This window comes from Sycon ciliatum, chromosome 10 (assembly GCF_964019385.1).
Source record: "Sycon ciliatum chromosome 10, ocSycCili1.1, whole genome shotgun sequence".
NCBI lineage: Eukaryota > Metazoa > Porifera > Calcarea > Leucosolenida > Sycettidae > Sycon > Sycon ciliatum.
In genome coordinates this window covers 26,488,415-26,513,936 of record NC_088652.1, presented here as the reverse complement: position 1 = coordinate 26,513,936, position 25,522 = coordinate 26,488,415, and the positions used below count along the sequence as shown (strand labels likewise).

Genomic DNA, 25,522 nt, shown 5'->3' with positions numbered 1-25,522 from the left:
CAACAAAGGAAGGTTTTATGGTACTCCATCTTCAGACAACACCCACCAAAGATACCTTCATCTCTTGTATATTTGGTTTTCTTCCTTCATTCCATGTCGTATTGTTTGAACAAACCCGTTTTGGACCAAACATACCGTGGATGAAAAGGTGAATAACTTAGTTGTAGTAAAGCACCATTGTGTGTACATGTACAGTGTATGTCTTGTGTGGATTGTTGAGGAGCTCACGACAGGACATTCTCCTTGACAATTCACTCGGGGCTATTGTGTTGTTCCACTGAGTCCCATGTAGTGCTGCTTTCTTGACTCGATGCGGCCTGATCTGATTATCGGTAAGTCAATCTGCATGCCAATGCTGTACACGCAGCAAGACTAAGAGTAGGAACTCGCAGCAGTCTGTGGACGTGCAACGTAGAATATCACAGTACAATGTTGAGCATTGTTGCTAGAAGCTTGCTGTGCCCATCGTGGTATTGAGCACTAGCTGTTATGTGAACAAAGGAATAATTCTACAGTCTTGACCAACATGTATCCCATGCAAGCGGGTAGAGCACTTGGCAGAAAAATGCCGGCAGAACAAATGGCAGAACTAAGTTGGTTTTTTTTCTTGTACATGTAAGTTTCACGCATGATCGTTATGTGGATAAAGAAATGGAGCAGAATTCAAGGAAGAGCCTTCCATAAGGTTTGTATGGTTTGGCACATTTCACTGGTTTTCTAGTAGAATCTACCAGGCAGCAGGCACAGTGGGTTGGTCAAAGACCATCATTGAGATACGAGAGGTACCTGGTTCAAGTCCTGCCTGGGAGCGGTTTTTCCAGCCGTGCTGCTACCCACAGTCAACTGGGAACTTGTGGCCAGGCACAAGGGGTACATGGATGCAGCTAATGGGGTCGTTCTTGGCACTTGTGCCAGTGGTTGTGAGACTTACCCTTTCACCCCCACCGTTAGGCGCTGCATCTGCCGCTAGGGTTTACCGGGTGTTAGCGGCCGTCGTGAGTTCCCTTCGGGAACGGACACGATAATTTACTTTACTTACCAATTTTTCGATCACTATCCACCATTGAAGCCCAAGGGCTTTCAGCGGGAACAGAAAGATTGATGCTGGATGCTGCGTGCCGCAAGCTCCGTTATTCCCCAGTCGACAGTGTTTCAATTCGGAGTGTGAGCTATCAGCGGACACCAAGCAAACGGTTACAACAAAGTACATTCCACTCGCAGCCGGATCGTGATTCGAATTATGAGAAATTCCTGCCGTGGAGCGGACTGAATGCAGTCCGGGCGGATGGCATGTTGAGCCCTCCCGCCGGGAGATGCATGGAATACATGATGTCTCGCGTTGCGCAACATGCCGACAGACTACTCCATGCAGGCGCGCACAACGGACAATAGCTGGGAGTTAGTCTGGCCCGAGAGCGCATTAGAGTGACCCAGTATTCATTAGACATTAGCACGTTACAGCTGGAGTCGGTCCATTAGTGCTGGGCTGCTGGATCTGCTTCACACCGCATACACAATGTCACAGGGCATGATTTCCCGGCGCGATCAATCTAAAACTTAGAGAACTAGCGGCTAAGCCTCTTTTAACCATGCACATGTGTGTACGCGTAGCTTAGGTCAAACATTAGTTCATGGAAGGCCGAAGTCGTACACCCCAATGGCTATGGAACGAACGTTTAGCGTTCCGACCGTATCGCTATAATGATAATCACCGCATTATATACATGTACATACATGTACACGGCAATGCTTCAAACACTCGTCACACACTGCACAACCATGTACATGTAGCTTATGTGTATATGTATGTGTATGTGTATGTGTCTCTCGGACTTAAAATGCCAAGGCCAAGGGTGATTCTTTGTCTCTGGTAATCAGCTAGCAACCACTTGACTGCTCGTAGTTATACATGTACATGTACATGATGGTATGTTCCTTTCCCGTAAACCAAATTTGTAGCAGATACCAGGAAAAAATCGCATGCGGTCCATCTCAGACTCGGAGCATTCATGTAGATGTAGTCCAAACACTGAAAGAGAAAGGCGCACCTCGTCTCCCTTTCTCCGGCATCCGGTTGGCGCAAGTATATTTGGAGCCTAGGCCAGCCGTTCCCGGGATTCCTTCGACTAGCAGTAGCATATTCCTGGACCGTTCGTGGTCTTCCTTCGACTAACATACATGTTCATCCATGTGTCCGCGGGATACCTTCCACTAGCTTACCCTGGCCCAGGCGTTCCTAGGCTTCCAGGGACCCACTGTAATGACCATCGAAAACACAAACTCAATATGGGTGCGTTGCTGGTACTTGCATGTAAATTGATCCTGGGGTTTCTGTTGGTGTTATACGAGCAGATCATGTTACTACTGCTACTTTTCACACAGTAAGTAAGACCAACAGAAACCCCCAGGATCAATTTAATTGTCGGATCCACATGCACAGTCACTTCCCAGTGGATATTGCTCCACAACAGAAAGACGTGCTTGAGACCCTGTTGTAGAGTTGAGATGCCAAGTGGCCGGGTACTTTTCGGGTCATCCTCAGTTTGCAACAGGACGGGGTGTCAATGCCACGTGACAACCAGTGAGTTGCCGGCAGCAGAGTTTGTATCCAAAACGACCCCTAGGCCCTGTCAGTCAAGAACCAGCACATAACGGAATCACGTGAAAGGCAGTTTCCTATACCAAACCCGCCACGAACGGTCAGTGGAGTGCGGTGCGGTGTAGATTGTATCCTAGGCACTCTGATCGAGCGAAAGAGCCACAGGTGAGGATGCGGAAGAGCCAATCCAGACTTGGTTGAGTCGAAGTGGAACTATGCGAAGACCCGGCTCCGAGTCACCTCCACTGTGAGAGGAAGATCCAGAATGTACGCGCACACACACACACACACACACACACACACACACACACACGCACGTGCCCAGCGCTCTTCGCGTCCAGAGGCATCCACAGCATTCGTTGCAGTGTCATGCCGAGGCAGGGGATGGTGAGCCACTTGCCGATGTATGGGGGGGGGGGGGGGGTCGGAACCATCCAACAACGACAGTAATCCGTACGTGTACATGTACTAACAAGTGCATGAGGGCCTCTTGCACACCAGGCGATTGCCTGCTAATGCCTGCAGTCCAGTCCTGAAGTCCTGCACGAGCATCTAGTGTGCCACACTGTAGCCTAGTGTAGGCCACAAAGAGGAGAGAGCAGGGCACGATTATGAATTTATGGGTTGAACAAATGACTCACTCGCGATCGCCCACACGAGCATACGCGTGATGTGTTTGGGCTCGATTTCACGCACATGTTCACTGTAGATAGTGATGTGTATGCAGTGTGAGGTTTCGGAGCAGAGCAGCGCATAGCATACATGTTGTCAAAGTGCGTGTGGGAAGCCAATAATTCTTGTTTGTTACCACTACCAGTGCAGTGGTGCACCGGTGATGAATGGTACAGTGCGTTGGCAACATTAATTAATGCGATAAACGTATGTATTTGCTGGAGCATTGGACCAGAGATACATGTGCTATACAGTATGTGGTCAAGTGAGCATTACCCAAAATGTGTGTGTGTGTGTGTGTGTGTGTGTATGTGTGTGTGTGTGTGTGTGTGTTTGTGTGTGTGTGTGTGTGTGTGTGTGTGTGTGTGTGTGTGTGTGTGTGTGTGTGTGTGTGTGTGTGTGTGTGTGCCGTCACAAGTGCTTGGATGAAAGGGCCAAGCCCATAGCAGAGCAGCGCGGTGCAGTGCAATGTCCCCAATGTCAACGGTGGCTACGCAGCCGTGGTGGGCTATCGCGGCATAAATGCACACCCCATGATCCTCAGCCCCGTGAAGACCATCCCCAAGCTATTGCAAGGGACTGTTGCGCAGCTCACTGCCCCACATGTGACCGCTGTTTCGCCAGACCGTCTGACAGATCACGACACAAATGCCACCGTAGTACGCATCGCCCGACTGCAGCAACACGATTGACATTTGAATGGTCCTGCCCCGACTGTGGCCGCCGTTTTCGCCGCGGGGGCGACCTCACCCGACACAGATGCCAGCGACCTCCCTCCTCCCCGGTTCTCTCTTAAGGAGAGCCACGTGGCCCTTGTGGCAGTGCTGAACAGGAACAGGAACAGGAACAGGTGTGTGTGTGTACACACAATACTCAATACTAGCTAGAAAATTAATAACGTTATGTGTATGGCTACATTGTATATATAATGTGTGTGTATATGTGTGTGTATATGTGTAAATGGTATTTACAACTGTATGTGTCCATGTATGCTCGCACGTAAACACGGACGGCATAAGGCATTGTGTCATGCACCGGCGGCTCTTGGACGCATAAAGCCCATCGCCATCAATCAATGCCAGTGAGTGTGAGGCGCGCCAGGGCTGCGGGGTCACACTCAGACACGCTCACCGAGCCTTGCCTCGCATGTCGCCAACACCACCACCACCGCTGCACCCCCACCACCTGCACTGCATGCATTGGCAGTCAGCCGCTAGCCTCGGCTGCAGCACCACTTGACCACCTACCCCCTCTTGACCACGTCCGTGTGTGTGTGTGTGGTGTGTGTGTGTGTATGCTCCCGCGCTTACCCCATTGGCGTTGCGCTGATATAAAAGGATCACGACCGGCTCCGACTGCAGAGTTCTAGTCTTGAGTTGGTGAAAGTGAGATCGTGAGAGTATCTGTGTGGCTGGATAGTAGATAACAGTGTTTCCCCGCTTATACCTACAATGGCGAGCTTGATTAGAAGAAGTAGCCTGCGACGACGCAGTCAAAAGCGCAAGCGCACACCCTTCACCAAAGAGGTGGTTATACACGATGTGATCCGGAAAGGCAATGTGGACGATATGCAGAGAGTGTTCTGTTGTCGCCGATCCAGCAGTCGCGGAGCAGCCCAGACCCTGCGTGATTTGTTCACCCGTCAGTCGTCAACAGTTCAGCCTAACAACATTTCACCGTCCACGGCAGCGGCATCAGGGAACTGTCCCAGCAATGGAACCGTGTGTAGCGATAGCGCAGAGCCCGCTGCTCAGATGGACACGGAGTGTGTGAAATGCGACGTCAACCAGGAGTTGCTTGGTGGACGCACACCACTACACTTAGCAGTGGATACAGGCAAGCTCTGGGTTGTGCAGTTCCTGGTGGAGCATGGTGCTGAGGTAGATCGGGAAGACAACTCTGGCTGGACCCCACTGCACAGAGCCATAGGTGGTAGCTGGTTGGACATCGTTAAGTTCCTCTTGTCGCACAAAGCCGACCCATGCAAGCGCATGCCTGATGGCTCACTGCCGCTCACAATTGCCCTGGAGAGACGTGACGTCGCCCTGGTGAGCACTCTCATCTCTAGCGGTCGCCATGACTCCCGTCTTAGCACTGCCACCAGTAGCGCTGTCACCGCAGACGACAGTCACGTGGCCTTGCGTCATCACCGACAAGCTATGGAAGAGGCTAGCAGCAGAGGCGCAAGTCTCCGGAGGACGCCACAAAACGAGCAGCAACCGCAGAAGGCAAGCGTAACTGGCTCGTCTGTACGTCGCTCGGCCTCCTTCACGTCTCGGAGAACAACTCACAATCTGAACAAAGCCTCCACAATGGTCACAGCGACACAGTTGATTGCGCAATACAACGAACACCAGAAGACAAGTGGCAGAAGCGAGCTGGAGCAGCAGAGACTGAGAGCGAGAAATCCACTAACGGGCAGCCAGCAGGGTGGAAACGACGAGGGAAACGATTCGCTTCACTCTCAGCCACGGAAGCTACACACATCGGTGGGCTTCAGACGCGCCGGTCCGGTCAAAGTCTGGCGTAAGGGCTCCGTGGCGAGCATTCAGGAGTCCTCGGGTACGCCATCACCCTCGTCCGTCATTGCAGATCATCTCGCCGGCGCAGTGCTATCACCGTCCGTGGTCCTGACGGCACCGTCGTTCGACGAGGGATTCGCCGAACAGATGGACTCGGACAACTCGTCGGCCGGTCTAGATAACTCGACGGGTCTGTTCTCCGACAGCGCGGGCTCTCCCGACAGCTCCACGGCCAACACCAGCAACAGTGCCAGCGTCGTCATTGACTACTTCCAACGTGGAGCCAGCGGCCGGAGCAGCTTCCGGCGCGCGCTCACCGCGTTCACGCGCCGTCCAAGCCGCTCCCGGACGCCGTCGCCTTCAAGCTCTCCCAAACAGGAAGACAAGATACTTGTCATAAACTCATAAATCACGTGATTACTAGAACTGAATCTCAAATACCGGTAATTTCCGGCCGATCACATTCACGATATCAATATTTTCTTTTCATATTTCATATCTATTTTCCGACCGACTTCGTTCCTCTTGTCAAAACCTAGGCTTTCCAATTTCATTATTTCAACCAGCCGTGCGTTCGGCTTACAACGCAATCTGAAACTAACCAGTACGAAACTGAACTTAAAACTGAAGTCACGTGATATGTGTGTGTGTGTGTTCGTGCGTGCAGTGGATTGCGAGATTAAACCGCAGCCCAACTGCAGAATAGGTGAGTCAGGGTGGAAGGAATAGCGGATGAGATTTATACTCCGATCTGTAGTCAGCTCTTGGTGGATAATGCTCGAAAGATTAGCAGATTCTGCTCGAAAAGCAGTGAAATTGACAGAACCATACAAGCCTTATTGCAGGAACGTCCTTGAATTCTGCTCCATTTCTTAATCCACATACCAAACATGCATGAAGCATACCAGAAAAAGTAACAAATTAATTCTACCAATTTTTCTGCCGGCATTATCCGCCAATGGGTTAGCTCTAGACTACATGTAGTTACAGACAGCAGAAACATGCAACCGTCCAGATGGGATGTGCAAAACACCTGCACAAGTAGTCACCGAGGCATTTCAGTCTAGCTGCTGATTCCGACGGGTAGCGTGATCTCGCGGCTGATCGTCAATAGCCTGAGGAGACCGTCACAGTTAACCTTGCACTCGACGACAGGGCAGCTATTATTCTGTACATTGTAGTGGATCCCCAGACAACTGGCTGTATCGACATTCTAGGCCTGAGAGCCGAGTTCAGAGGGACTGACATAAACCAGCACAATGAAGTCATTTTCACGTTGGCTCAAGGCTTCAAAGTCTGAGAGCTCTGGGTGCTAACACATCACGTAATGTTGGTTGTTCAATGTGTTAAGCTCGATGCTTCGAAGTCACAGAGCTATGGGTGCTAAAAGCACCACCACGTAATGTTGGTAGTTCAAAGTGTGAATGCAAAGGGTAACACCGTTTCCTGTGGTCTGTACTGGTATTGGAGGTGCGAACGCTTTGATCGTTGCTGGGTACACGGCGCACACCGATGGACACCGGCCTGTCGAACCTAACCTTGGATGTCGTGGTTATTCGCCCAGTGTACAATACATTATACTGATATTATACATGTAGCTCCAGATCACTGAAAAAGGTGATCATGGTAGCCGTAGGGGCAAGTAGAGAGATTCGTCATGCTTGTTACCACTGCTGAATAGGAGCTGGAGCGAAGCGTTAACGCTAGCACAATAGGAAAGCTGGAGAACAATGGGATGATTCGACGGATTGTTTATGACCCACGTCCCCCCTCACCCCCCCCCCCCCCACACACACACACACACACACGCACGCACACACACACACACACACACCTCATCTTCTTCCTCCACGCACACTTGTTCTCGACCCAGAAATAACGACATGATCATCGACTGCAGGTGTTTGAACGACAAACGATCAAACATTATGTAAACACATCTACATTGTATTAAACGCTGCGTATTCTTGTACCTGTCATGACCACAATCACCGACATGTACACAGTAGCCTGTGGAAAAAGAAGAAACAAAACGTTCAGTCGAATGCACTGACCATGCACCAGGGAGCTAGCCATGGGAGCGTAAATGAAACAAGGGATTTTCCCTGGAATCTACATGTCATGTAGATATACATGTACATGTACATGACTTTAAAACTGATGGCACCCAGCCATGCCATGATGCCAGTGCAGCTAGAACGTGTATTGTAGATAGTCCTTATTCGCGAGTGTTGTTATACCCGAAGTCTCATTGTACATGTATGTATTACAGGTGGATGGGACTTTGCTCTGGGCATGGAAATTCTGTCGTTATTCGCGTACTGTCGTTATGTCCGCAGTCGTTATTCGCGTACTGTCGTTATGTCCGCAGTCGTTATTAGCGAGGTTGACTGTACACACGGTACAATCATGTGTCATGTACATGTACATGCAATAGGCACAAATGAGGTTTGTGAATGTTGCAACTCTGCCGCTTCTTGCACAATGCAATCATCAGGCGACTTGACAAAGTTGTAGCACATTCAGTGGGACTGGGCCAATAATGGCACTATAATTATAAACCATAATTTTGGTGATGGTTGGTAGGTAAATGTATTAGACTCAGCACAGACAAGTCTCACTCACTCCAAGTCCCACTGCACGTGTCACAAGTCGCCTGATGCATTGTGCAAGAAGCTGCGAGTTGCAAACATTACTCTGCAAACCTCGTTTGTGCCTTTTGTGTCGGTCCCAGCTCCACGTTATTGTGCTGAGCCGCTCTCCACTAGCACTGGCTAAAATTAAAAAGGAACCTCGTCACGTTCATGTACGCGCATGTGGCGTTACTTGCTCCCCTGGCAACCATGTACCAGCCCCTGCAGGCTGCAACTGCTCAGATCCAGGTAGTTTAGTCATGTAGTACTGGTTCAAGCTTCTTGCTTTAATACTTCACTGTATGCATGTTTTTCTACAAGGGTTGCATGGGGGGGGGGGGGGGGGAGGTGGGGGCCACGCTGCTTATAACAGTACTACCGGTAGTATGCAGATACTGCATTACCCTCCGGTGACCATGGTGTCAGTATCGGTGACGTGCTGTTACTGTTATGTGGCGTGATGCGTAACATGCGTAACTGATGTATTTAGCTGCAGTCACAGTTTTTACTCAGCAGTACAGTGAAGTCGTGTGTGTACGCGTGTGTATGATTCAGCATTCGGACCGGAAATAGAAGAAAGGTTTGATCCATGTGCCCCCCCCCCCCCTTGTATGGCGGAAAGCTCCAGAAACGGCGCACGAGGTGCCAATGGTACAGTGCTGGTGTATGATTGTTATTCGTTGAGTGCATGGTGTTCCTGTGCTGTATGCTGTACTGAATGCAGTGCAACAATCAGACTAGACGGGACACTGGGATGAGTAATCATGGTAATGACCATTGATAAGTGCTACCAAGACTTCGTTTAATACGGTTTATGCCAAATTATGGACTCTTGGTGCTACACTAAAGAGATCAAGCCCTTCTAAATACGGATTGCTCGATACCTACATGCACATGTACATGTAGCATGCACAATATTATTGCACATCAGCCATCAATCCCATCACCTCATGTCACATGTTGCATTATTGCTGGAGCACATAATAACATTGAACTCTGGAACCAGCTAGGAACATGAAACGAAGGCCAGTAAAGCGATCCTGACAGTGACTGTGACAGTACCAAAAAGGGAAATGTGCTTCTACATAATAAACACGTGATTAGGCCTTTGCGGATAATGCCGGCAGAAAAATTGGCAGAATTCGGTACTTTTTCAGGTAAGTTTCATGCATGTTTGGTATGTGGATAAAGAAATGGAGCAGAATTCGAGGAATTGCCCGCCATAAGGTTTGTATGGTTCTGCCAATTTCACTGCTTTTCGAGCAGAATCTGCCACCTTTTCGAGCATTATCCGCCAATGCCTACTGTGCGTGATGCCATGTACATGTACATGTACAGTCGTGTATGCCAAGTACTGAAATTGTGATGGCAAATGTTCAGTAAACTAGTTAGCTGGATTCGCGGCCGCATCACCACGTGCAGAGGAATACATCAAGCAAAGTTGAAAACACCTTTTTTAGTAACGAGGTTGATATTTTTTTGCATTTCAAGGCATACCCTGAGGCTATAGGTACATTGTATTATTGAGCCCAGGACTATTCTGTAACATTCAGCCCATATTACCGGTATGTACATGTATTTGTGAGCTACATGTAGGCTGTTCATTACCCATCTGCTGTTTGCTATCTCCACTCTACAGCCTCCCATTATAATGGAACTCCCTTCAATTTAGACTATGTCTTTGGGAAATCCTCAAATACATGTATATAATATTATTATGGACTCGGATGGAGAGCCATGGACAAATCTATAGAAAGGAAAAAGCCTAGGACCAAGGAACTACAAGTTACGCTATAATGTCCACTAACAGCATCAGTTACTGAACGATTAGCTCATGCTTGTCTTGGTTGCGCTCACCTTCCCCTCTTGAAAGTCTTATGTTATCATAATATTATAACTTAGAACCTTCCTTTAGTTGGAAGACTGTTGGAGTGCGCATCCAAGATGTGCTAGAGCTGATAGCCAGTTACATGTAGTTGTAGAACGTAAGTACCGTCGGTCAGTGTCGTGCAAGGTTAATTTATCGCATGAGCTGATTGTTTAGTAGCTGGTGGTGTTAGTGGACATTATAGCGTAACTTGTAGTTAATTGGTCCTTTTTCCTTTCTATTATAATAATTATTATAAGAAGAAAAGAGGACCAAAGAGCTTCAAGTTACGATATAATGTCCACTAACACCACCAGTTTACATTCCTTTGGAGTTTTGTGGCAAATAGTGTGCACCTACATGTACATGTACATGACAGGCGCTAGGCAGCGCTATGCTCTTTATTAGTTGACCCTGCACTGCTGACGCGAGTGCTGCGCAGATGAATGACCAGTGCATGAGAAAACGCACAGTCATTACGTGTCAGACCCCGGGCAAATCTGGAGTTTAGATCCGGGGGTCACTGCATGGGGTGTGCATGTGTTTGTTTGATTTGCAGTTTTGAAGTTTTCATTTCACCAGATCCACTCGCGGTACTTGTCACCAAACCATACCATGTACCATACTCAGCACCATAGGTAGAGGCAGAGGGTAAATACTAAAGGGCACACTCTCGATCTCCCCAACAAGCCTATGGATAGTACAATCATGTACATGTATGTTTGACTGGAGCTTCATCCATGCTCACTCATCACTGCGGCATTGTATTTGTAACTTTGTAAGCTACTTCAGTACATTGTACAATGTGTGTTTATCGTGAGTAAGAAAGCGGTGGACGTCACGCAACTGCATCATAAAGAAAAGGAGGTTACTTTATTGTAATGTTTCGACAACACAATAATATTATATAATTTTTTTCATCCAGCGCATGCGCGATATGCGGCGATTGTGAATACTGCAGTACTAGTAGCAACTGAACAGAGCGGTTGTCAGTTGGTAAGACAAGAGTCCATAACCCCCCCAGAGTGTGCAACTCCAGGTTGGGGTCTGGCGCAACGAAATCCAAACATTGCGCCATCCGGTCCCCGGGCAAGCATGGGCGGATGGGGCCATGTGCATATCTGGTACATCCGGCGGGGGTTCCAAGTAACAGTTGAAGCAAGCCACGGAAGTGTCACGTAAAACGTTTGCTCCACGGGCTAGCCGGGCTATGCAGTGTCAGCAGAACGGCTTTGATTTCACAGTCACAGAATTTTTTTATTTGAAGAGAGTTTCTCTGCTCGTTGTCTGAAAAGCTTGTATTGGGAGAGTTCGTGACTCCGGGATAGCAAGAATAGGCATGGATAGATTTACAAGATTTGATGGAAATAGCTCTTGGCACACGGCATGAAGACCCGATCGATTTCGAAGTAGATGTGCTTCAACCTGCTCCTCAGTCCCATTTTGGTCCAATTTCCAACACTCGACAATCGAGAGAAGAAAATGAGGAGCCCAGATCGAGCAAAAACTGACGAATATCGTCCACAGAGACACTGCACTCCGGCGACAATGGGGAGCGCTTTGCTTTAGGTTCAACAGTGGCCATTGTTCTTCTCTTATCGGAGAGACACTCAAAAGAGAAAACTGTTCGACAACTCTAAAATAATTCTTTGTGTACTTGAGCCTTTCAGTTTCAGGGGTGTTACGTGGCCGTGGATTCGTAAAGAAAGACCCCAAATTGGGCAAACGGGCGAAGTAGGTCCGGGCCAAACTTCCCATTTCGTCATAGCTACTCACTACATGACGTATGAAGTTTGGATTTCGTTGCGGCACTGATTTGTGCTGAGAAGGATCACGAGTTGCACACTTTGGGGGGTTATGGACTCTTGATTAAACCTGTAATCATGACATGGCCCAAACACACACCGTACCACAACTAACTTGGCGCAAGGTGATAACACAAGATACTAGTAGTACTTCTAAGTAAAACTACGAAATAGAGATCGCTAGAATGTGAACTAATCGCTCAGGGGTAGGATTTCAGTCACCAGTACTGTACTATTGACCTACATAGGTGTAATAGATTTTTATGATGACAAAACAAACCATGTGTTTGATCCCTAAAAAGGAGTCAAATAAAACCAGTCGATATAGCCCTAAGGAGTGATAATTATAATTATGTATACCGTATTTCCTCGATTAAAGACCCGGTCTTTTGTTTTTGAAGAGGGTTGGACCCCCGGTCTCTTATTTGGGCATGGTCCATTATTAGCACGGTCCACTTTATTTTCATCGGCACATCACTGGAAATGGTGGATTTTTAACACATCCTAATATTGAAGTTCTATATTATATGACGTGTTAAAAATCCACCATTTCCAGCGATGTGCCGATAAAAATAAAGTGGACCGTGCTCAAACAATGAAAGAAAGCACTAGCCACTACAAAAATTGTAGTTGCGCAACCTAAAATCCTTTTTTGATCCACCACGTGCTTTCTTAGTGCGCACGCGCAAAGCGATGAACTCAAATAAGAGACCGGGTCTCTTATTCGGGCATGGTCTACTATTTTTCCGTGAGGCCTCTAGGAGGGTCTACTATTTGAGCATGGTCTATTATTCGAGCATGGTCCATGAATCGAGGAAATACGTGTAACGGTATGCATGAGTATTTGACTGCTTAGGTATGGCGATACTAGGAATCCGGCAATGGGAGTCAATACTAAGAGAGTGATAAAAGGTGATAATAGCCATGTACAGCAGAGTAGGGAGTAGTAGTAACTGCCTTCATGTAACAGTTACTACTGCACAGGTACAGGTACTTTCCAGTAACCACCCTAGTCACATGGGGTCAGAAGGGATTGTGGAGAGCAGCATACGACCAACTCGAAAAATTTGAACATGACCTGCCTATGCCTATCATGATTAATGTTGACGAGTGAGAGGAGGGGGGGGGGGGGAGGAGGAGAGAGAGAGGAGAGAGAGAGAGAGAGAGAGAGAGAGAGAGAGAGAGAGAGAGAGAGAGAGAGAGAGAGAGAGAGAGAGAGAGAGAGAGAGAGAGAGAGATGGAGAGAGACGGAGAGAGAGAGAGAGAGAGAGAGAGAGAGAGAGAGAGAGAGAGAGAGAGAGAGAGAGAGAGAGAGAGAGAGAGACGGAGAGAGAGAGAGAGAACTACATGAGTGATGGTTCCATACAGTTGTGGAAATACTGGCTCCTGGTGGCCAATGAAATTATGATCGTGCCAGTCACGTATACGCCCTGCAGTGCTCCCAGTGTTCGCAGGTCCAGGGTTGCACAACGCTCGGGGTGTACTAAACACTCACGGTTAGATTTCATTACGCAGCGGCACTACACATACAGGCATTCGCTGGAACTCATTCGTTCGGTGCCATCATAAACTTGAGTGGACACACCGAATAGCAGAGCTAACACAGGGGAAGCAATTCGAATTCCGCAGAGTCCAATCTTTACTTGCTTGCACAAACAAACCAGGGATGGGGGAAGTTGTTTTAGGGTGGTACTATAAGCTACCAGAAGTAGCACTTACTCGTGGGGTTGGGGCGGATACTGTAAATACTTTAGAAATTAGGGCCCAAATCAGTGCCTTCTATGAATTCATAGGGTACCAGGGTACCCGGGGGCACAGAGTGGCACGGTCAAACCCATAGTGGCCGTGGCATGTCCGGCACTGCAGCAAACCATGACTGACTAAGGCGGGCAGCAGCTGTCAGTCTAGGCATCATCCTCCTGCACTTTCGAGGCGATCACCTTGGCACCGACCGTGTCTAAGGCTAGCATGATTGGGCTGATGAGAACACGTGACGCGGCGCGCAACGCGGCCAGCTTGCTCTCGGTCTGCGAGCCAAACGCGTTACTGCTCTCCAGCAGGAACGACCGTTTTAGGTTCCCCGCTTCCAGGGCCTCGTCCATGTCCGCCACACCCAGCCAGGTTGAGCAGCAGAATGTGGCGAAATGCTCACAGTGCCAACTTAGCTTATCGTACTCGTTGAACACGGTGGGGTGACGTAGGAACCAGCGAGCTAGGGCTACCGACGTACGGTGTGCGTTGCGAGGATATTCACTGCATGTACCTGTAGAGAGAGAGAGAGAGAGATGGAGGGGGGGGGGGGAGAAAGAGAGAGAAAGAGAGAGAGAGAGAGAGAGAGAGAGAGAGAGAGAGAGAGAGAGAGAGAGAGAGAGAGAGAGAGAGAGAGAGAGAGAGAGAGAGAGACAGACAGTCATAGACGGACAGTTATAGGGGGCGTCTCAATATGTATAGAATTGGCAAACACACGCGAGGTTAGACTGACTGACACAATGCCTCACCATTGCCTCACCATCAGTCATGTTACTTGTACAGTACATCCTTGCCCAACATTTATATCATATCTAGCTGTTCTTCATCATGTTTTGGCTGCTCACTGACGACAGGTACTAGTACTTCCGAGTCTGGCGGAATGTCAGTCCGCTCCGAACTGGACTTGCAACGACTTGATCAATCCCACTGTTTCCTGTTGGAACAGGAATTATGCAGTCGCATGCAAGAGCGCTTTGCAAAAAATCCATCCAGGCTCTGCTGGCCGGAGCTTGGCTTCTTTGGTCCATGGATGTCGCTGAGACTTCGCAGAAAAGTCTTCAAGTCAACCAACTCACGATTCGATTCCCGAGGCGATCATCCTCAAAAACATCATTGTACATCGTTGCGGAAAGAGGCGCTTGACAATCACAAGCTTCGTTTTGTCCCGCTTGGACAGCGCTGCGTTCAGCACATCACTGCACGCCTCTCTCAAGACACATCGAGCGCGTCCTGGAATCTGTACAAAAAAAGTGTTGAGCTCGTACGAGAGCAGAGTCGATCGTTTCTTTCACAGTGTAATCAATGCCGCTCGCGCACCGACGGTCCGTGCAACCGCTTTTGGACGCTGCTTCCCACCACGTAGAGTCTACCGCCTGTGCACATGGTGCATGCAGCAGCCTGGTATTTTTTCAAACCCAGGTCTAAATTTGAGCCCCCCCCCCCCCCCCCCCCACACACACACCCTCCTACACCAGCCTTCATTTCATACATTTCCCAATAGAAAGAAGTCTGGATTATTTCGTAAATAGCGCAAGGCTATTCACCGAGAAAAGAAGCCATCTAGGCTTGGACATTTCACTGTCAATGAGGCTATTGACGTTTGCAGGTCTTGGAGTCTGATTTCTACATCCCAACAAGAAAGATAAAATTGAAGTCGCCAAAAAAGAGGAACATTCCCTTGAAGCCAGATGCAGTCACACCAAGATTTCCTGATTTCACAGCCATCTTCTCCGAAGGGAAAGGCTTGAACTCCTCATACGGCCCTGGCTAAGTGCAAGAAGTCTCCAAAGGTCAAAAGTTCTCATAACTATGTTATAGAGCCGTCACAGCTGACAAGAGAGATCTCAGTGTCTGGCACACAGTCAACTGGTAGTCACTGTTCTGTGCAGCCTGGTTCTGTATTTCTATTTTCTATTATTTTAAAAGCCCAATCATAATTATGAGGACAAGCTTGCTACCTTGTTAATCATCAGATTATTCTTTGTATTCGACTTGAAAAGTAATGGAACGAAAGGCCTAGTCGAAACTATAATTATGGCTTCTATGCTTCGTGTGCTGATTCGTTTCCCTCCAACCGAGAATCTATCTAAACATGTGTACACACACAGACACTCAAGTATGTGCACACACACACACACACACACACACACACACGTACGTACACACACAGACATTCACGAAGGAGTACACACGTGTGCTCACACGCACACGCACCTGTAGGAGCGACGCTAGAACGCGCTTTGCTGCGCTCGTAGCGGAAGAGGCGCAGGTCGTGCGGGCCGGCAAAGTCTTCGATTTTCACACACTTCACGCAGCCAACTCCACCCTCAGCGGGAACATGCACGGTTCCGTCATCTTCATCACCTTCGACAGCTACTATGGCTTCTCCCTCGTTATGTTCTCCATCGTCTTCACCACTCGGAAGTTGATCTTCATCGTTACTAGCGGGCTCATGATCGGATGGAGGGTCATCAACGTCTCCCGATGAAGTAGAGGTCGTTTCTGACCCCGGTGGGCCGGAGGAGGCATTGGGCTCGTCATTTCTCAGTGTTTCGTCACCAGTACTCCGGGAAGTGGTAGTTGGCGATGCTTCTGACGCCACCTGTCTGGAGCTACTGCCACCGGCAGAACCTGATCACAGATGTCAAACACACACACGGACACACACACAGACACACACACATGCACGCACACGGACACTGACACACACGTACACACACACACATACACACGGACACACATGGACACACACACATGCATATTAACTTAACACGCTGCTTGCAGTACAGAGAGTGCTAGCCAGCGGAGTGAGTGTCTACTGAGAGAGATCGAAGGGATTGTTCAGGCAATCAGTCTTAACCGAGCCAAGACGGTAGTCAAATATGAGTGCCAGAAATTGAGAGCCCGGGGGAAAGGGGAGTTGCTAACACCATTTACTATACTAACTTACTTTATTCAAGCGAACGAGTGATGTGAAAAGGGGAGGTGGGATTGAAAAATAGAAATCTGACGGACATAAGGTTTGATCAGATGGAGACGGGATAAAACAGAGAAGTAATTTGGAACGCAGAGCCAAGAAAACTGCAAGTTTGTCTGCGTCATCTTGTTTAGCCGGCATGGGTGATGCACTACCCATGTGACCATAGTGACCACAGTGAGCACTGTCAGGCAGGTCATGTGACCACAGTGAGCACTGTCAGGCAGGTCATGTGACCACAGTGAGCACTGTCAGGCAGGTCATGTGACCACAGTGAGCACTGTCAGGCAGGTCATGTGACCACAGTGAGCACTGTCAGGCAGGTCATGTGACCACAGTGAGCACTGTCAGGCAGGTCATGTGACCACAGTGAGCACTGTAGGCCTAGCCCAAATTTGCCGGCAATTCTTCCAGCAAAATATCGAATTTTCCAACAAAAAGAAATTGCTGGCAAATTCCGAGCAAAATATCGAATTTACAGAGGATCCGGGTGTGTTTCGGTAATTTTATTCAAATTTCGTTGGTTTCATTGGGCCAACGTCGTGCTGAAATAGTTCGTGCAGGTTGTCAGGGGTACATAAATTTGAAATCATGCTCCAAAATCCGTAATACTGACACCATTATAAGTTTTGCTTTCCTCGTCAGAGTCACCATCCACTTTTACCAAAGTAGACGGTTCATTCGAAGCCATTTTTGCCACAAAGCAGGAGCAAAATGGAGCAAAATATCGGAAACGAAAGGCAATGCCAAGCAAAATATGGAAAGTGATCGGACAAAATTTGCCGGCAAAATATCGAAGCGCCCCGAGCAAATTTGGGCTAGGCCTAGAGCACTGTCAGGCAGGTCATGTGACCACAGTGAGCACTGTCAGGCAGGTCATGTGACCACAGTGAGCACTGCCAGGCAGGTCATGTGACCACAGTGAGCACTGTCAGGCAGGTCATGTGCAGCATGCACACAGCTAGCGAGAGTTAGAGTGCGAGCAGACAGCAGTGGTGTAAGCATACAGTTGCAACACAGGCCATTGGAGCGGCATAGTTTGAGCAGTAGCATCAAGGAATGTGCACCCGTTTAATCTACAGAATAATGATGCACACACGCACGCACGCACGCACGCACGCACGCACGCACGCACGCACCCACACACACACACACACACACACACACACCTTGAACGTGCCCATTGCCGATGGCAATGATAGCGAAGGGACTATCTGCTAGCTTTGCAGTACGGAGCGTGGCGCTTGAGATCCCCGGGACGAAGGCAGACCTTTCCACATACGCAGCGGAAGCCAGAGTCAGGATCAGGGGGAGCACGGGCGGGAAGACGATGAGCAATCTGCCTTCAGGCAGAGCGATCCTGGGAAGCATCAAACCAGCAGTCAGCAGGCACAGGGGGGCTGATGGAGCGGAGATCATCCACGATGACGTCACGCCACCGTTTGCGTGGACCATGGTGAGGGCGCGTTGCAGGGAGCTCCCCAAACAAAACTCGCTTCGGCATACGGTCGTCGTTCATCCGCCAACATGGCCAAGCCAACGCAGTCGATATTCCCGGACGATGTCCGCGACGTCACAGTCAATGCCGAGGGTTCTTGCCATGGTAATGGAGGTGACGCGGTTGTCCCACTGGTCCTGCTCGGGTATGCCAACGATGATGCGAACACACTGGTGATGAAAGGCGTTGAGAGAGCGCAGGTTCGGTGCCTTCGACGTCCACGTCCCTGCTCCGTACAGGAGGGTCGTCAGCACAAGGGCGATGTACACGCGGCGCCGACAGCGGAGAGATCCGATTCTTAAACACCGGGATACGGAGACTGCAGAACACACGCGAAGCCTTGGCGAGACGGGACTGAACATCATGCGAAGACTGCCCGTCCCGATGGATGACGCTGCCAAGGTCCTTGCATGAGTCAATGGAAGTGAAGGTCCGCATTGAGGGTGGTGTCACTGCTGCCATTAACGTCAACAACGGTCTGCGTCAGGGTTGTACTTTGGCACCCGTCTTGTTTAACTTGTATTTCTCTGCAGTCTTGGGTATTGGCGCTCCATGTGCCCGGATGCTGGTGTTGAGCTGCACTACCGAGTTGGCCGAAAGTTGGTTGGAGACCGCACTGCCAAGTCCCGCCTGCAACGTGATATCATCACAGAGTCCTAGTTTGCGGACGATGTTGCAGTGTATGCCACCACTAAGCCGACTTTCGATCGATGCACGGAATTGTTCGTTTCGTGTGCGGCGCGGTGGGGCCTCACGGTCAGTCTATCAAAGACCAAGTGCATGACTGTCAATTCGCCCATGAATGAGCCGGTGTCTCTTGGTGAGAGCACCATCGAGGCCGTTGACAGTTTTACGTACCTTGGCAGCGTCAAACACACACACACATACACACACACACACACACACACACACACACACACGATGTGATATCCGTACTAGTGAGCTACCTCACGTGATAGATCATTATCTTTCTACTCCTCTACTCTAAGTTGTATCAGCCGCGCATGCTTTTCCGTTGTGCTGCTGAGCTTCTCGGTCGTTCTAGTTCGGCGTTCTAGTTTTGATCTTGAAGTCAACAGTTCCCCTTTTGTCTTGTCCTGAACTGCTCTGGTGTGATCATAATATTTGCCACCCAGGCACACCCAGGCACACCCAGGCACACACCCAGGCACACACACCCACCCAGGCACACACACAGACTCACCTCGAATTCGCAGCGAGGTCAGCACACTTTCCATAGGATTCGGTGTGGGCACGTGCACCTGCCCACTGGATGCCATAACTACACCACATGGCCGATGGATAATGAAACCATTACCATCGTATATACCTGCAAATACAGAACAACAAGGTCAATCAAGGCTAGTCAAAACGGGTTTATTCAAACAATACGACATGGAAAGAAGGAAGAACACCAAAGATACAAGGGATGAAACTCGACGATGAAATCAAAATGGAAGGGCAATCAAGGCTTGTTTGTCGCTACCTAAAGTGTCATGCTTTGGCAATCATCAGGCATCATGACGATGGGGTACTGACCATGCTCGTATATATTCCAGGAGAGGGTGGGTCTTGTAGCGCTTTATGGAAAGCTGTGTGTGAATGTGGGGGCGGTATGGGTTTCAGGGCTAGCGGTGTTATTTCACGCAGCAGGCTGTGCGTAGAGTGTGTGGTTGTGGTGGGCAGGGGGCTGTAGAGGCAGTGACAGGCCTAGCAGTGCAATGTTAGCGCAGATTGTGCGGCTGGTGTGGGCAGATAGAAACATTACAATACAAACGTGAGTAGATGGTTTGCACAAAGCCAATGACATCATTCTTGCGGGAATTTGCTGGAGAACAGTGTCATGCAGACCGGAAATGCGTATGCACAAAGTCTAGGGATGAAACGATTACACTTTTTCAACTATCGGTTAACCTACGCTTGTATGGATTCGATTATCGATTATGATATCGATTACTGCGTCCTAGAAATTGCCACGGCGGAACAGCACAAAGCATGCCGACACATATATGTTGAAACATACAGTCACGCAGATGAACCGCGTACTCTACACAGTGCAGTGGCACATCACATGCGGGTGCAGACAGTCAGTTTTTTATTTATTTATTTATTTATTTTTTACACAGCCCTACTGGAAAACATGTGGATAACAAAGAAACGAGGAAAAGGACAAAGACAGTAGTGCGCATGTGTACACGCACTGTCGATCTACAATATACATAGCATTATCGGATCCTACCACATGTACATGACATCTTGTACACGTTTTTTTGTTTGTTTTTTTAGAATCACGTAATCAAAATAGACAGCATAATCGAAATCGCTTCGTTGTAATGATCGATTAGACGGATAACCGATTTAGTCGTTTCAGCCCTAGCACAAACGGCAGTGTAGTACCATGCGCTCTCAAATCAAATCTCGCCTCCTGTACTCCACTATGTCGATCTCCCTCACGCGTCAGTTCAGCGGCTGCCTGAATACAAGGCTGTCCATAGATTGAAAAGATTTTGAAAAGCCAGGAACAGGTAAGTACGATGGGCAATGAATTCATGACAGCATGTCCTCCGCCTTGTAACATGCCCGCACAAGAGGCCTTGACTATCGGGAGAAAAAAAACAACAGCCAGCGCACCCACGTGAACTGAACGCTTTTAACTGTTACTACAAATAATTGACTTGATTTGATGCCTGGCCAGCCATAGGATTGGCCCTAGATCGTACTAATGGAAAGGTCGCCTTATCAGTGTTCGTCGTCCTGTGACGAGGTCTGACTGCACAGCTTGTTGCCATTTGCGACACCTGCAACTAGCTGCGGCCGCGTCGCATGGTTCACAGTCTTTTTGGTGTTTGTGACATCCCCACGCATGCACTAGCAGACCTATGCGCGTGAAACCCAGAGTAGTAACTGTACTCCAATAATGTACGTCGCGTGTCGCAAGTCGCAAAAGTTGAACTTTCTTCGGATCCTGCGACAGGTACCTTGCGACCGTACGCAACAGCTCGCGACAGGCATTTTCTTGTCGCAACTGTTGTAAATCGCATGTGGCGTCGCAAAAAAAGTTATAATGTGAATCGGCCTCCACTCTGGGCTCCGCTGAATTTATATAATTTCCAGTGGAATGAATACAGATTGGAGTGTATTCGAGTGTGAGCCTTGGCTGAGGTTGGAAATCGTTACGCAGCATTTTAGCTTCATGGTCGATTGAGGTATCCTACACACTGATACTGACCCCTAGCCGGCCAGGCTCTATTGGGCATAGCTGAAACATAGCATGTTGCCTCCAAGTGGTGAGATGGGGGGGGGGGGGGGGGGGGGGAGGGGGAGCATCGATAACATGCCAATATCAGTGCGCTGCAAATGTATCACAGGTCAGTGGGGAGGGGTATGGGTATCGGATTTTTCGGCCAACAGGGCACGTTCCGGCGCTCTCCAGCTGAGATGCTTTGGTGAAGTCGCGGACTTTCGGCACAGCGCTGTACTTGCACTAGCAACTAACACTGCATATTTAGCGCCCATTTGAAAATCTGCCGACTCACGGCTGTATACACAGCACCCATTAGAAAATCCTCCATGAAACCATATCCGCATAAGCTCTATAAACGTTCAAATGGTTTCATGGAGTCAGTCAGTGGAACTGTGTTTTTGGCCGTGATGCCGAGACCTCAGGTCGACAGAGCCATCAATGCCCCACCATCACTGCTGCGTCTCGGTGCAGCCTCAGCTCAGTAGTTGTCACGTTCGCCCTAGTCTCAGTACCATTGTCCTTCATTATTAGTCTAGGGCTGAAACGAATGCTCAATGAAGCGAACGAATATTCTCTTTCCGAATACATGTGAAACGAAGAATATTCCGAATATTCTAAACCGTGCAATTTCCATGGATACCTAGTTGTATCCATGGTAACCATAGACCATCAACTGGCGTATACCCTAATTACAGGAGGGACATTTGAAAAGGACAATGTTATCGTTTGTCTTGCTGATGACAACACATGGAAGGTGGCAATCTCACTCACTTTCTGCACCAAATAAACCTGTTCGATATCAAAAAGACGAGTTTCTGTACATTTACGAACATTCTTATTCTACTCTAACGAAGAATATTCTTTTTCCGATCTGCACATTTCGAATATTCGAATAATTCGAATATTAATTTCAGTCCTAATTATTACTAAATTTTACGAGTTGGGTATGTGAAATATAGTAAAAAATAAAAATAAACTGCTCATGTCCGCTATGTATACAGCGGATTACAGCGGAACCGCTTATGGGCTCTATGTATGCAGCATCGGTCGCTAGTACAGTGCTGAACCGCGACTTCGCCAAAGCAGCCAAACTGATGATGCTATCGCATAACCACTATTGACTGTGCCGCTTCTCATCGTTGGCACCTGTTTTTTTTTTTTTTTTTTTCGTGAAACGTGCCGATTCAATATTCGTCTAATCCTTTCGTACATGCGCTCTGCAGCCGACTAGCTACCGTCGGTAGACATCGCACACAACAAAATCACAACAACGATTGGTAGCGAGTAGAGAGATATTGTACAGTAAAAACCTGTCAAGACGACCCGTGACTCGGACAAGCCGACCACCTGTCCTAGAAGACCACCGTGAAACCAGGACCAAGCGATGCTATTTCCACTCAAATCGCACTGGATAAGGAGGCCACCTGGTAACAGAAACCACGTTTTGAAGGTCCCTTGAGCGGTCGTCTTAGACAGGTTTTATTGTATGATTGAAAGGCCGAAAGGTACTTCTCCCTACTTTATAGAAACACGCTGATTACAATTCGGAACCTTTCGCAAAGTGCTCCGAAATACCACCTATAGATAATTCTGAAATCTCCCCTTCCAATGACCCTGTAATGCCCCTGTAGTCCACCAGGCAGTGCGCACACTGGACACACTGCATGCACAGTGCTGTTCAATGAAATCCAGTCGCGGCGGCGTCACTCAAGTTTGCGCCCGTTGCACCATTTCGCAGCCCGGTGTTCGCAGTTCTAGGGCTGCGCAACGCCAGGCGCGTACTTGAGTGACGCGACTCGATTTCATTGAGCAGCTCTGTAGTGTAGATCATCATCCTGCACAGTCCGATCTTGACCGGCACTGCAGCAGTATGCTCCGATGCTGGAAAAACATGGTAACTCAGTGCTCACAACGCCACCATGATCTCCTTGCGTGCTGAAGAAAATCAACGCCCAAATCCGCGTATGAGTACGCGTACGTATCATCACCAAGCTTTCCTCTTGTCTCTAGTTGTTGTTGTGTATTTTTTACAATAATTATTGTGTTTAAAAAAAGAGGACCATAAGTAGTTTACAAGTTATCCGTTTTGTCCAACACTAACGATTAAAAGCTGCTGAGGATACTGTTGAGTTAAAATGTGCAACAATTACCGGCACAAAACTGACTGATGTGATGCTGACATTCAACGACCTAATGCTTATACTAGTAATCGTTAGTGTTGGACAAAACGGATAACTTGTAAACTTATGGTCCTCTCTTTTTAAATTTTAATCCTTGGCTCTCCATCTGAGTTTACTGATTGTGTTGCATTGTATTACTAAATCCGCGTACGCACACGTGTAATTCTGTTCAGTGATCACACTACCTGGGCATACCATACTCCTCACACAACGACTGTCATGACCCTACGAGGAATATCAGTCTCAATTTTGGAGGCGAACTTGACAGAACATTGGCAATGGCAATGGCAAAAAGAGAAATTTGACGTGACTTTTTGAAGGTGCTGGCAACGAGATATTTTTAATACCGATTTGTTCAGAAATGACTCATTAGGGAGGTTTCGCTCTACGTAATTACGTATGAAAATCCGTATGTCGTACGCGCCGGGGAGCGAGGGCAACTTTCATACGTAAATCTCTCTACGGATTTCCGTAGGAAAGCTCTTTCCTACGTTGGGTCCTCCGTAGGACTTTTTGAAATATTTTTCGCATTTTCCGCATTTGTCCATGGCAACATTCAAGCCGCGCGAAACACAAGGTACACACACCGTACACCACGTGCAAAATATAATGGAAAACGCGGTTTTGGTTCATGGTGCATGCGGTGGGCGCATGCAGCCAACGCGTCTCCAAAGCAACAACGCACGTTTAGCAGTCGTGGAGAAATCACGTAGAGCGAAACCCAACAGCTCTGATTTTTACGTATGAAAATTCCGTGCAGTTCATACGTTATTTTCATACGTAATTCCGTAGAGCGAAACCTCCCTAATGTTAGAAAATTACGAATCACCTCGTACTCACCATGATGCGTGAACGCGTAGCCGACAGTATGATAGTAGACGTGATCGCCGGGCTTCAGCTGGTCCACTGATACATGGTGGTGAACGTCCACGCCAGCTACAGACATTCCTATGATTTGCTTTTCTCAGCGCACACAAATAATTAAACAATGTAATTGTTGCGAAACTCGTGCAGGAAACAAACGTCCGCTACAAGCCGGGCGTGCAGCCCAAATCACGCAGAACGCTAGCGTATATTTGGTATAACGAGGACTCCGGTCCGCGTGCGCACACGGGTAGGTCACCACGAGCAAATCAAGGCAAATGGCACTAGCAAAATTGCAGATGATTCGCCCAAACGCCAAGGAAATCAGAATGGTAAGTAATAATAATTATTATTAGTTTCTATTAGACTTCGGTCTTTCATTCATGACTTACTACTACATGATTGTAGTGTCGTGGACATGGATATCCGGACGCACGTCTAGCGCGCTAGCGCGGGCCAGTAGCGGCCCCAGGCCTGCAGGGCGCTGGCCATGCAGCCGTGGACGTGGGTACTACAGACCTCGCTTAAACCGCACACATCCGTTTTCCACAAAAAAATGTCCGGATAGGCGAGGGAACCGGATAACCGAACACCGGTTAATATGTAGGATGCATTGCGTATTGTAAAAGCCATTATTCTAACGAGGCGCATATACATATACGTATACACAAGAGAGAGTTTGGAAGCTTTGTCACAACTCCGAGTTTCACGTATCTCTACGATCATCAGGCAACTGATGGATCCAAAACGGGCAGCCAGAACATAAGGGGGAGTATACGTATACATGTACAATCATGTACAATCATGTACATTGCCGATTTCCCAAAATAATTGACTGGTTTACGTGTACCAAAAAGGTAACGATTCTCACTCATTCTCAACGTGGGGATCTCAGCGCGTGAACTGCGCAGC

General features: G+C 48.4%; 2 protein-coding genes across 2 annotated transcripts; one reads left to right on the top strand and one right to left on the bottom strand.

Annotated features, from left to right (window-relative positions):
• Nucleotides 1–4,624: 4,624 nt before the first annotated feature.
• LOC135825667 (ankyrin repeat and SAM domain-containing protein 3-like) lies at nt 4,625–6,422 on the top strand. The gene has a single exon (XM_065338288.1). It carries the CDS (start codon nt 4,723–4,725, stop codon nt 6,199–6,201), a length of 1,479 nt encoding a protein of 492 aa, XP_065194360.1. The 5' UTR covers nt 4,625–4,722; the 3' UTR covers nt 6,202–6,422.
• Nucleotides 6,423–13,579: 7,157 nt separating this feature from the next.
• LOC135825765 (uncharacterized) lies at nt 13,580–24,946 on the bottom strand. The gene is made up of 4 exons (XM_065338384.1): nt 24,587–24,946; nt 19,527–19,652; nt 16,062–16,478; nt 13,580–14,361 (listed from the first exon to the last, which is right to left on the bottom strand). The coding sequence occupies exons 1-4, from the start codon at nt 24,690–24,692 to the stop codon at nt 14,003–14,005; spliced, it is 1,008 nt and encodes a 335-aa protein (XP_065194456.1). The 5' UTR covers nt 24,693–24,946; the 3' UTR covers nt 13,580–14,002.
• Nucleotides 24,947–25,522: the final 576 nt, after the last annotated feature.

What these genes read in the sequence shown, in the direction of transcription:
- LOC135825667 (XM_065338288.1), top strand. Translation starts at nt 4,723, where the DNA reads ATGGCGAGCTTGATTAGAAGAAGTAGCCTGCGACGACGCAGTCAAAAG.
- LOC135825765 (XM_065338384.1), bottom strand. Translation starts at nt 24,692, where the DNA reads ATGTCTGTAGCTGGCGTGGACGTTCACCACCATGTATCAGTGGACCAG. An exon ending in CTACGCGTTCACGCATCATG is followed by an intron (nt 19,653 to 24,586) that starts GTGAGTACGAGG and finishes CTGTATTTGCAG; the next exon opens with GTATATACGATGGTAATGGT. An exon ending in GACCTCGCTGCGAATTCGAG is followed by an intron (nt 16,479 to 19,526) that starts GTGAGTCTGTGT and finishes ATCTGTGATCAG; the next exon opens with GTTCTGCCGGTGGCAGTAGC.